Source organism: Ictalurus punctatus, chromosome 4 (assembly GCF_001660625.3).
Source record: "Ictalurus punctatus breed USDA103 chromosome 4, Coco_2.0, whole genome shotgun sequence".
NCBI lineage: Eukaryota > Metazoa > Chordata > Actinopteri > Siluriformes > Ictaluridae > Ictalurus > Ictalurus punctatus.
Window position 1 is genome coordinate 3,215,297 of NC_071284.1, and position 13,095 is coordinate 3,228,391.

At 39.2% G+C, this 13,095-nt stretch overlaps 1 protein-coding gene across 1 annotated transcript; it reads right to left on the reverse strand.

Moving 5' to 3' along the window:
- Nucleotides 1-1,226: 1,226 nt before the first annotated feature.
- On the reverse strand, nucleotides 1,227-10,236 carry pdpr (pyruvate dehydrogenase phosphatase regulatory subunit). Its single transcript, XM_017466650.3, has 18 exons — nucleotides 9,912-10,236; nucleotides 8,750-9,029; nucleotides 8,138-8,271; nucleotides 7,937-8,018; nucleotides 7,378-7,541; nucleotides 7,139-7,260; nucleotides 6,886-7,003; nucleotides 6,584-6,733; nucleotides 5,907-6,099; nucleotides 5,677-5,801; nucleotides 5,052-5,207; nucleotides 4,671-4,804; nucleotides 4,205-4,353; nucleotides 3,665-3,777; nucleotides 3,462-3,556; nucleotides 3,242-3,331; nucleotides 2,942-3,124; nucleotides 1,227-2,456 (listed from the first exon to the last, which is right to left on the reverse strand). The coding sequence occupies exons 2-18, from the start codon at nucleotides 9,016-9,018 to the stop codon at nucleotides 2,052-2,054; spliced, it is 2,682 nt and encodes an 893-aa protein (XP_017322139.1). The 5' UTR covers nucleotides 9,019-9,029; nucleotides 9,912-10,236; the 3' UTR covers nucleotides 1,227-2,051.
- Nucleotides 10,237-13,095: the final 2,859 nt, after the last annotated feature.

The following is a 13,095-nucleotide window of genomic DNA, read 5'->3' on the forward strand; positions in this document are numbered from 1 at the left end:
CATGAAATACGATGGACAGCCTTAAAGAGTCACTTTCAGTTTAGAGAGATGAAAGGGACAGGAGTTTACAGCAGTCAAAAAACAACAAGAGTACAGACATGAACAGCATGTCCGACACTCTCCGTGCACTCATGGAGTTTGGGTGGGAAAAACGAGAAAACGTACCTCGGATTTGACTATTATTCTTCTTCCAAAAAAAAATTAAAAATAAAAATTTTAAAAAAACACTCCAAAATGTTAAAAATGAAATCAAGACAACAATCTGACCACCAGTCAAAAGTCAAAGATCTGGAGGATGTTATAAAGGCCTGCAAGTCATTAGAGAATATTTATATCATATTCCCAAAAAAATAAAAAATAAAAATAAATAAAAGGGAGATTGTCTTTTAAAAAATAAATAAATAATATATATTAAAAAAAAAAACCAACACACTGTATATGAAATGTGTGACTTGTTTACATTTAGAAAGAGCTTTGTAGCTTAAGACATTTATCGAAATTACATTCTTCTTCATGTCCTAAGGGGATACGAACTTTTGCACACGATTTCACAAGCGTCACCGGATTTGAAAGGTCGTTTATCACGTATCGTCCATGTTTAACTTGGAAACCTACGCGCGGTGAGAAAATAAACTTTTACGACTGAAGGTTTATTCGTTTAAAACTAATACTGAAAACTATCGGGGATTTCTACCGATGATAAAAATAAAAATAAAATAAAATAAAATAATTCATAAATTCCTGACAGTGCAGTGTTCTTGTTTTTATCATTCATATGCAAACACACACACACACACACACACAAACACACAGATAGAAAAACAGACACACGTTGAATAAGTGATTCGTCATTGCGATAATAAACCTGCTGTATCTGGAAGTGTACGTAATAATAATAAAATAAAAAGAGTGTGATAAAAGCCAGACTTATGACCAACGGAGGTTTTCCTCAGTTCTTTACTTGAACATAACGACTTCACTGAACTTCACTGTGATGTGCAACAATAGTAAATTCAGTATTAAAAACACTTCAGACTTCACATCAGTGCCTCAGTCCCAATAAAGATGCTACGATGCATTATAATGCAGTGTATATTACACATCAACCAGGATTCGATATGAACAGCCATTTTGCCCAAACACACTAATATATTATATATATATATATATATATATATATATATATATATATATATATATATATATATATATATATATATATATATATATATATATATATATACCCACCCACACACGCGCGCGCGCGCACACACACACACACTACTCTTCATTCCAAAAGGGTTTTTTGTACACTTTTTATGTATATATATATAAAAATACATTTCTTTATGTGACATGTTTTTTAAAATGGCTTGGAGAGTGTGAAAGTCTAAACATTACAATAAAACGGCGCCTCTCGTTATGTGCAACGCCACAAACGCCTCGGATACCGACGCAAGCCTTCATAATGATCCAACTGTCAGAGGGTATCAGGGTTACAAAGAAGAAAAAAAAAAAAAAAACGACTTTTAACTACGTAAAGATACGATCGGTTGACAGGACGGATTATTTAAAGGAGTAATCCGATTCATTCGTTCTAATTTCCATCTACTGCAGCTCACGCGTGATAGCCATAGACAAGAACTGCGACAGTTCCCTGTGCTGAAAGAAAAAAAGAAAAAGGACCGAATATCCTTTTTTACCCACTAGAATCCTTTTAATGCAAAGCACACTCAGAGAGAGAGAGAGAGAGAGAGAGAGAACCCCCAAAAAACAAAACAGAGGCTATATTACAGTCTTATAATATAACATAGATTAGATTCTCAATCCAGTCCTCAGATCGTCAGCTGGTTCACCTCCAAACACACCTGAGCAGGTAGTGAAGGTTGTGCAATGTAGATTGATGTGCTTTAGAGATAGAAAGCTGGCGTTCCAGAGGACAGGACTGAAACCCTGACAAACGTTAATTCTACAGCACATATGATGATGTCTATTGCACATAGGAAGCAAAGTAAGGAGAAAAAATAAAAACAGAGCCGTACTTTAATCCCTTACTTGCCCTGAAAGTTGCTAAGCTCCATGTCCTCTTTGCGCCGTCTCTGCTGGGCGAAAAGCGAGCTGAAGGGGTAAAGCTTGGCCTTGGCTGGGTACCTGTGTCCGGCGATGTCCACTTCGTACTCACCGCGGTTGATGAAGTCGGGCGTGATGACGTTGGTGCTGCCGTGTGCGCCGGGTGAGCTGATGAAACCCAGACACACATGGCGCTCCAGAGTGTAGCTGTAGGCGCTGCTAGTGGTCACGCCCACCAGCTCTCCGTTACGGTAAATGGCTTCGCCCCACCACGGCCACAGGTCCAGCTCGGCGTCGTGATCCTCCAGGACCAGCATGATGAAGCGGCGTGTCACTCCTTCCTGCCGCTGCTGCAACAGAGCCTCCCTGCCCAGGAAATCTGTGTCCTGGAGTAAAGGAAATGTATGTATGTATGTATGTATGTATGTATTTATTTATTTAGTGAAGAAAAAAAAAAAAGATAAACTCTGATTAGAAGCAGCTGGTCTGATATTAATATTATGTACCGAATCGTTAAAATTGCAAACTGTCATTTTTTTTACTACAATTTATTTGAATAGAATTAATTTTTAGCTTTAAGTCATTTATTTTTCTTGTATTTTTAGCTTTTAAAATGCAACACTAATGAAATATATTGTGATGCATGGCACAGTATCACAGAAATTCCTTAAAATATTGTGATACGATATTTTTTGTCATATTGCCCTTCCCCTAATCTGCTCATTAAATATCAGAGGGAACAGCGTTTTATTTATTTATTTATTTGCAAACATCAGATTTAATACTTACAGACACGACTCGAATATTTCACCTTTTAAAATCAACACCTGTCCCAACCCAAAACATGATACATCGCTAAAGGATTACGAACCTTGTCGAATTTGACGCGGAACTCGCGACCGCATTCGAGGGGCGTCGTGAACGAGTCCAGATCCTGTCCCCAGAAGGCGAAGAACTTCTCGATGCGCAGGCTGCGCAGGGCGTAGTATCCTGCGTTACGGATGCCGTACTTCTGACCCACCGACATGACCTCGTTATACACGTGCAGCGCGTACTGGGAAAACAAAATCACATCAACAAACAAACAAACAAACAAACAAACAAACCAAAAAAACAAAATACTCCAGTATCAGGAGCTAGTGGTTACGCAGGACATTTAAGAGCCTCTCACCTCTATAGGGATGTAGAGCATGAAGCCTGGCTCTCCTGTATGAGTCATACTCATTACTCTGATTCCATTAGCGTAGCCCACGCTCATTTCCTGTAACGATCGCAGAAATCGTTTTAGAGATTAGACTTATATTAAAACAACATCGATGTCTCGTTTTTCCCCGTTCTGTCAGCCGTAAATAAGGACGAGAAATGAGCGAGAGACGACGTCTGCTGCTTACCTTACAAAACAGAGAGGGAAAATGCTCCGGAGTCATAGAGACGTAGGAGAGCTCGGACAACACGTCCATCGCCCGAGGACCGATCAGATTAAGAGCTACAAGGTGCAAGAGATGAGATGTCAACTCATACTGTCATTAAGTAGGCTATCAAAAAAAGGAATCAATCAGTATCGAGTTTCGTAAATCCTCTGATGATGACATACCAGTGTATTTCCAGCTGACGTCCTCTAGGTGGAGCTGTGGGTCACTGGGCATATGCCTCTTAATCCAAGACCAACAATGCACCTGCTGATCCGTAGGCGAGATGATGAAGAAACTAGAGGAGAGGGAGGAGAGGAACACATTTTAAACTCTATAAATAAACCACAATGTTTTTAATGTGCAATAATTACGTAACTTCAAAAATACACTATATGACTGAAAGTTTGTACACCTGACCATCACACCCATATACTGTTGCCACAAAGCGTTACAATTTCCCTTCACTGGAACTAAAAGGCCCAAAGAGTGTTCCAGCATGATGATAACCCTGTGCACAAACCGAGCTCCATGAAGACATGGCGTGTTAAAGTCGAAAGAAGGTGGAAGAACTCGAATGTCCTGGACAGAACCCTGAACTCAACCCCACTGAACACCTTTGGGATGAACTGGAACTGGAGCCTAATCACCCGACATCAGCACCTGACCTCATCCTCACTAATGCTCTCGTGGCTGAACAAACACAAATCCCCACAGACATATACCTGTTCTTGCTCAGGCGTACCACGCTGCAGTCGTTCTCGTACCCCCCTCTCTCGTTCAGCATGCCCGTGTGGACGATGTGTCCTACGGGAACATCCAGGTCATTAGAACACAGCCGCTGGAGCAGCTCCAAGGCCTGGTCCCCGGATGACTGGTATGTCAGGGAATGCAAAAAACAAACACTTAATTCTTTAAAATTATTATTATTTCAGTGAGGTAGGTGAGATAATGATCAGATTACTGCTGAACTCAACAGTTCAGCAACTCAAAAAAAAAAAAAAAAAAAACAGTAGGTAATTCGGACTGTAATTTTCTCAGAGGAGGACGGAGAAAAAAAAAAAAAAAAAACACGTCTCGGACGATCAAAATCACCTGGAGGAGCACCTGTAATCTAGGGAAATTACCTCAGGAACCCATGCGATTTTAATCCGCTCCGGATTAGGGCTAAAAAGCAGTGCGGTCACTCACCGTGAGCTCAAACTTGGTGAAGGAAGACATGTCGATGACACACACCGCCTCCTTACAGCACTTCACCTCAGCACCAACAATGTCAAACCAGTCCGGCTTGTAGAAGGTTTTACTCTGGTCCAGGGCCAGCAAATCTGTATTAAAGCAAAGGACAGGAAATATATATTTTTTTAAACAATATACAAGTGTACCATCCATGTTTGTTCAGATTAAGTTAGAACAGCGTTCGTTGTACTGTCTGACAGTTGCAGAGAAAAAGAACAAAGACAGGATCCATTAAACCATTCACCTATTGTCTGGGGTAAACGTGTAACACCCAGAAAAAATTTAAATAATAATGTGGTGTAATGCCATCAAAAACGTCCTCGAACAGCCTCTCACCCTTTCCTGAAGGAACAAAGTATTTGGCCCGCTCAAAGCCATGCTTCTCCATCCAGCGAGCCCCCTGCGTATCCAGCCGGTCATAAAGGGGGCTGGTGCGCAGCTGTCTGCCCGTCTGGAAGTCCCATCTCGGCACTTTCAGCTCATATAGCAGTGCTAAAGCGATCAGAGAGAGAGCGAGAGAGAGAAAACGCCGTGAGATAAAGTCCTCACTGAAAGTCTTCCCGTATTCATAACACTGACTACCCAAGGAATAAGACACTCGGAGGTGTGCTGTTATAGGAAAATAATCACCCAGTGTGATATGATAGGGCGACGTTAGTTACTGTTAACTGATTATTAAGGTCGATTGTTCTTTTTTTCCCTATAACAGCATGTCCTAATGTGTTTTATTCCTCTTACACAAAAGAAATTTGCCAAATACAATTTGTTTATTCATTAAAGAAAAAAAAAAAAGACCTCTTTATTTATCCATTTATTGTTATTTAATAAGTTGCTTATCAAAACTGAGAATGGATGTGATGTACTCTAAACTGCTGAACTGTTTTCATTCATTTTTTTTTTATTTTTAAGAAACCTCTACTAAGCCTTTTATTAATTCTACAATACTTTGTTCAGTACTTACGCATGACCTCCATCACACGATGACGCAGAAAAGTGCGGCTGCTCTGCAGATTACCGAAGCGCTTGATGTCCAGGGGCCAAACGTTGGCATGTGGATAGCCGTAAGTCATCCATTCAGCCAAATACCTGAGCGCAAGAAATGCAGATGTTAAAAAAACAAACAATACAAGTAGAATCTAAAATATTAGGAAACACAGCCAACTTTTGAAACAAGTTTAGGTCGTTCCTTACTTGCCAGCCCCTCCTGCAAAAGACAGACCCGAGGAGTTCATGCCTGCCAGGACAAAGTAGCCGTGCACTCCTGGAGTCTCGCCCATGAGGCAGCGCATGTCTGGGGTGAAGGACTCGGGACAGTTCACCAGCTGATGGATCTCACACGAGTCTAGGCTCGGCATTCTCCTCAGCAGGGCGCTCAACATGGGTTCTGGAAAAGGATTTAATCATGAATTACAGTACGGAGCACAGAGGTTAAATATGATCATGATAAGACAATCGTACGAATAAATAGTTTAAATTTTGTCTATCGTGTGCAGTTTCTATTTTCTCTTTTTTTTTTGTTTGGTGGTCCAAATTTCCATATCAGATGGCATTTTGCAGTTTAGCAGCTCACATCTACCAAAAAAATTATTAAAAAAAAAAAAAAAATTGCTGCAACACAAAACACATGGCATGTTTGATTCGCTTCCTGCAGGTGTGTCGATTCGGAGTCGAATCGCTTTCTCACTGCAAATCGAACCACTTGGAAGCGGAAAAGACCAAAGACCTCACTCACAATCCGTCAGATCGTTTGTTTTCGCTCCGCACCCGAGTGTGATTGTTGCACAAACTCGGAGAACACACCATGGACTTAACACTGCATATGTGAAATCATCCTAAAAACCTGAAATGTATTAATAAATGTGTCTCACCAAAATGGTCCCAGTCCTCCTGCATGTTTTGGATCTCCAGCTGATTGCGTCCCTCTGTGAAGATGGGTTTGGGGTTCTTCTCGAAGCCTCCCGAGAGAACGCCGCCCTGCCAGGCCCGTATGTAGATCCTTCCATCCATATCCATCACCACTAGAGTCACATTCAATGCATTCAAACTCCCAATAATGTTTATTCATATTTTTTTATTCAATGCTTTATTAATTAATTGCTTTTAAAAAACATGCAATCGAAGGGCTTGTAGCCTCCGGTATAGTGTGGAGTGTATGTTTGTGGTGTGTTACCAGGTGTTGTGGGTTGCAGAGGTTCCTGTAGAGGTTTGGTGAGGAGGTAGAAGTGCTCACAGCCGTGCAGAGGCACAGACACCTTGACTTCACTGCTCTGGCCGAGCTCATATGCCCACTGCAATGGGAAACAACAACAACAACAACAATAACATTATATGTATATAAAGCCCTACTACGTTGAATAAATTTCACAGTGTCGAAATGGGTCTGTAGTTGGAAAGCGAACTACGGTGTTTCTCAACAGACCGACCTGTCCAGCACAGTTCACGAAGTACTCGCACTCGATAGAACCTCGGTCCGTCTCCACTGCTCTGACGTGACCCTTTTCCACAAGGACGTGGTTCACGCTGGTTCGTTCATGGATCTGGACTCCTGCAATGCGTTTATGACAGGATGTTATGAAATGAAAAGTGGCGTGAAATACAAAAGCAGAGATGCTGTTTTAAACGTAACGGTGAGGTTTAGACACTAAAGCGTCACTAATCTCACCGTGCCTTGCTGCTGCCACTGCCAGGGCGTGATTGACGTCTGGAGGCGACACCACGGCGTCTCCCGGCAGGTGGAGAGCGCCCACCAAGTCATGAATGTTCACCATGGGGTGAAGCTTGGATACTTCTTTCGGTTTGATGATGTTACAGGTTATACCCAAAACACTAAAACATCAAGGGAAGAATTAATGGAACAAACGAAACATCTGTCCATTATAAGGTAAAATATATACTAAAAATAATATTTTCACTCAATAAAAAAAATAGAATCTTTTTTTTTTTGTTCATCCTCCGTGTTCAATTTTCTGGCTTGCTTCATGACTTATCACCTGATTGGATTCCTTTGCCATGTGAAAGCAACTTTAGTGCTTTTCAGCGAAACCTCTACTGTGAACGTTGTTTATTTCAAAGAAGTCATGACGTTTTGTCCATCAGCGCCAAATTATTCAATAGAGAATCACAATGCATAGAAGGATTGATTATTTCTCCTGCCTGTACTATGGCACACACAGTAGTACAGACACTCATCAAAGAGCGCTTAAAGAGCGATATAAACTTACTTGAGTCTGGACGCCAGCCGCTTCAGCGAGAGGAAACGGTCCTGATTCTGAGCCAAACACAGTGATCCCGTCCTGGCAAAAGCTGTACAACACGGACACAAAATCAAAATAAATAAAATTTTAAAAAAAGAAATCTCAACCTCATCTCCTGTATTACTGAAGAAAATTCTTTCATTTGTAAATGTGCATATTTTTACGCACCTGTTTTGACTCCGGTCTCCTGCTCCAAGCGCTCATACAAGGCATTCGAGTAGTCTGCCATCTGGCTCTCGATAAAAATGGGCTTGGCAACACTTACTATCCCCGCACACAGCCGAGTCGTTCCAGCTCCGAGTCTACAACGCAAAACAAACAGCCTTCTTACTCGCCTCCTTCTTTCGGAAAATGGCAAAGCAACCTCGAGGCTTTGTAAACAGAGCAGAACTCTGACTTATCTGTCTGAATTCTGTCTGAGTGTTCGCAATACAATTCCACAGCCCATCTATTTTGGGTGGATTGTAGAAAATAGAAAGATTTAACTAATCAAAGTGAATCTGGGTCGACTTTGAAGGGAATAAGAGAGAAAATGGAATAACATAAGAGAGAAAGAAAGGAAGACAACAAGCCGAGAGAGGGAAGGAGGAAGGAAAGAAAAAGCAGTGGAGGATGAAGAGATGGATGGAAGGACATGCCGATAAACATTAGATACAAGCTAAGCTTTGGTGAAATAATGGACAAATTCTCCGCCTAACCATTGCAAGCTTTTAATAATACTTGGTTAGGAGCAAAATGTCTCATCCCGAGCATACTTATAGCACACTTATAGACATTCACCTCCCCTGTTCTAGAAGCACAACCTCCGTCCAGCCTAACTTCGCCAGATGATAAGCGACGGACGTTCCCACGACCCCGCCGCCACAGATCACGACTCGGGCCTGACTGGGCAGAGGTGTGACCTGGGCTTCTGGAGCTGTGCTGAAAAACCGGGCCGTGCTCCACGGGCCATGGCAGACCGCTCGGGTTCGACAGCACCGGGCGTGAAAGAGGAGCCGGGGCAGCAGGGCTGGGGACAGAGCTCGAAAGCTCCGCGCACAGCCACGCATGGCACCTACACCTGTAACAAAACAACACACACAGTTACAGGTGTGTGTGCAACATCGCAGGGTCTGACAACCCAAAATATATCTTACTTCCACCCCCTATATTATAGTATGTACTTGCAACCATGTCTTTAACATGACATATTTTATAGCTAAAAATATTCAAAACTTAACACATTGGAAGATTCAATAAATAATAATAATAATAATAATAATAATAAATGTAAATAATATTCAGACAGAATCACAGTTCATATATCATGCAGTTAAAAATATATATATATTTTCATTTGCATAAGCATGTAAATAATTAATGAATGAAAAGATTAAACTGTCATTCTATTAATTTAAATTCTATCTGACAACTCATGACAGCTTTAGTAGCAGCCGTAGTGATTTTTAATTTTATTTATTTCTTCCTCCGTTGCCTTCTTGATTTGTAAACCTTCAGTGATTTCGTTTAGAGCTTCCAACTAGGTCTTATAACTTAGTGAATGTTATGAAATATTAACTATTGTCAATATCTCAGTGATCTCTACCTCAGAAACACCCATACTGAATCAGAGGTCGAGCAATACAATCCCCGCGTCCATTTTAGCAAGTTAGCTAAACAACGTCTGACTTCCTAACAAACGTCAAATACTACAAAACACACCCATTTAAAAAAATATATAAACAATTGACGCTTTAATGGTTAACCAAACTAGCTTTAAAATTAACCGTACTCCAATGCTAATGCACAGAGAAGTTGGCTAGTACTAACATAGCCTAGCATTGTTTATGCTAGCAAACATTACAGCTAGCTAGCAAGCTAGCAATCCTAGACCTTAGGAATAAAGCCAGTGTCTCTATCTGAGTTACAGAGTTACTTGAGGACAGCAGTGACAGCTGCTTACCTGGTTTACCAGCTCCAACTCCAAACAGAATATATCTTCTTCTTCTCTCTTTTTTTCGTTTACCTTTACTTTTAACCTCTAATGATATTATTTATAACTAAATGACTGGTGAAAGCTGAGCCTTTTAACCTAGCCAGAGTTTAATTAGTTTGTTTACTTCGGGTTACATGTCTATAGTTAATTATCCTGCTAGCTTGTTTTGCTAGTTTATAGTCATTAATACTGAACTTCAGCTTTTCATTTCCTCTCCAGGCTGATATGAGAAAACCCAGCGCCCCTGTTCAAGTCTTCAACCATCATGTGAATCCCATAGGTTCCCTATGCAGTGCTTACTACCAAGGGGAAGGGCTTTTTAATTAAAGCTGTATGCACTTAGTATGCAAACCAGTCTCCAAGATGCACTTGGTTCATCAGAATGTGTTGATTCATTTTCCATAACAGCAGCTCATAGTCATATCAAGTGATCATAGTCCTGGCTGCAAGGTTTATAATAAGCAGATTTGTATGGATTAAAATAAACGTGTTATTTAACAAATAATAATAATAATATAAAAACATTTTGACATGGTGGGGTTTTCTGTAGGAAGATATTTATGTATCATTTATGGAAGGAGTCTCCAGTGTCAGCACTTTATAACATATAAGTACGTACATATAAGTAATATAAAACATATATATATATATATATATATATATATATATATATATATATATATATATATATATGTATATATATATAGGTGCCGCTGTCGCCTCTGGTTTGTTCATCAGGGATCTCAATCTTTTAATGATTTAAAATATTTTTTGCTATACTGTAAGTATGGTTAATATTGTAAATCATTAAAAGATTGAGGTCCCTGAGGAACAAGCCAGAGTTGACAGCGGCAAGGAAACACTCCCTGAGAAACCTTGAGAGGAACCAGACCAGAAAAGCAAAGGTTAGAAATGATTTCTTTTTCATTTTGGTTCATTCTGTGTGGAAATTATTTTTCTTTTGTACTTCCATGCTCCAATGTTCCAATCCCCACTCTTTGGCTGGAAAGCAGTTAGTATGACATAAAAGAATGAAATGCGTTTAACCAGAAACCTTGTTTCGCCTCGTCTAACATCATATCTTCCTGTAGCCAGGCAGGAAGTGACGAATTCTGGACAGGAATTGACGCCTTTTGGGAAAAGGTTTGGGTTTAGGGTGTGCTTTCTTGCTATCACACGGAAATGGAAAAATACTGTTACTAAACAGTTAAGCATTTTTTATAAATAACTTTTTTTTACTCTGGAACAATTTAGAATGATTTTGTTCCCATTTTCAAATACGTTCAAAATAATATGATTTTAAACTTCCATCAAATCACAGTACCAGCATTCAGCGCCGCCCCCTGCACTCCCCCAGTTCGACTCCTGTCTATACCTCTATTTCAGGGAGGAATTCGTTATAAGGATGCTTAGATGACAAGTATGTTTTATTGGCCTGGTGTATCCTGTTACACAGTGTACACATAGCAGAGTTGCATGATTCAGCAAACAGAAATGTTCTGCTTTGGATTTAGCCTTTACATGCAGTATGAAGGACTTTTTTTTTAATGGATAGAAAGCAAGCATATTGATTCTGAATAACCAGTTCAGTCTGAAATGTCACAAAAAACCATGACAAAATTATATATTGCTTTAAAACCCAAAGGAAAACATTTCACCAGAGTATTTTCTTAAGGCCTGTCAATGAAAACAACTGCAGCTGATGATAGAAAAAAGGATTTGTGTATTTATTTTATTACATTTTTCTAAAATTGTGTTATGCCCATGCTCCTCTCCATGGGACAATGAGACAGGAAATAAAGCCAGGAAAAGTGTGTTTACATATCATAACTCACTTTTTTTAAATTATTAAATAATAATGTAGTGATTAAGATTTTATGCAAGGTATTAAGGTGACATCACCTGGAGATTGAGTCACAGTATTTCAGTATTCTGTGTAAGAGCATTGATATGGACAGGAATAACTACATGCCTGATCTCAGTTACATACCTTATCATATATATGTTATCTAATGCCATTGGTCAGAAACCAAATTCACTTGAAAATCATTGTAATTGTGCAAGATACTTTAGCTTATAGTACATCTCATTGTCTAAGCGTATCCAGTATACACATAGGAGAAAAATAATATTCAAATGTTTATTAAAGATGCCCAAGATGTCAAATCGGTTTCCGAGCACAAGTGCTTGGACCCCATAATTGCTACTACTAATTACAACCCAAATATATAAACTCACAGGCCATTTTTAGTGTTGTGTGTCTGGAGATGCTTTTCTGCTCACCGCAGTTGTAAACACTGGTTATTTGAGTTACTGTAGCCTTCCTGTCAGCTCAGATTGGCCATTCTACTCATTATACTTACTCGAATCAACATGGCGTTTCTGCAATCTTCAGAATGAAAAATGAAATGTGAACATTAACCGAAACTCTTGACACGTATCTGCATGCTTTTATGTCTTGTGCTGCTGCCATATTATTGTCTGTTTGGACCATTTCATGATTTAGCAGATTTACAGGCATTCCTATTAAAGTGGCTGGTGAGTGGATATCACCGATAGAAATGTTACCATAATGCAGACACTTTTAAAATGTATCATGTCCATTACAATCAGAGTAGTCTGTGTGTAATGTTCACTAAAGTTATTAAACTATACAAATACATAAAGTAAATCTTTTTTTATAAAAGCTGAGTGCATGTTGTGATTAGTTTCCGCCTGTAGGCAGAGCTCTAAGTCTGGGTGATGGTGTGTTTTCTTTGTTGGGAAGTAAAGAGAGACTAAGGAAAGGTGCCTTTTTGATTTGAATGATTATTTTTCATATATATATATATATATATATATATATATATATATATATATATATATATATATATACACACACACACATACATACATACATACATACATATATATATATATATATATATATATATATATATATATATATATATATATATATATATATAGCAGCACATGGGTTTTATTGATAGACTCGATATGGAAGGACGACCTTTTTTTAAGAGATAATTTGATTGCGTGTATTTTAAATATTTGTTTTAGGGGTGTCATTATTTTTTCCCAGAAATTAGTTCATGATGAGACTTGCATTTTAGTATCCTGAACGTTTGCATTACGCAAAAATTCATAATCA

What these genes read in the sequence shown, in the direction of transcription:
- pdpr (XM_017466650.3), bottom strand. Translation starts at nt 9,018, where the DNA reads ATGCGTGGCTGTGCGCGGAGCTTTCGAGCTCTGTCCCCAGCCCTGCTG. An exon ending in GGAGACCGGAGTCAAAACAG is followed by an intron (nt 8,019 to 8,137) that starts GTGCGTAAAAAT and finishes CGTGTTGTACAG; the next exon opens with CTTTTGCCAGGACGGGATCA. An exon ending in TTTGCAGGAGGGGCTGGCAA is followed by an intron (nt 5,802 to 5,906) that starts GTAAGGAACGAC and finishes TCTTGCGCTCAG; the next exon opens with GTATTTGGCTGAATGGATGA.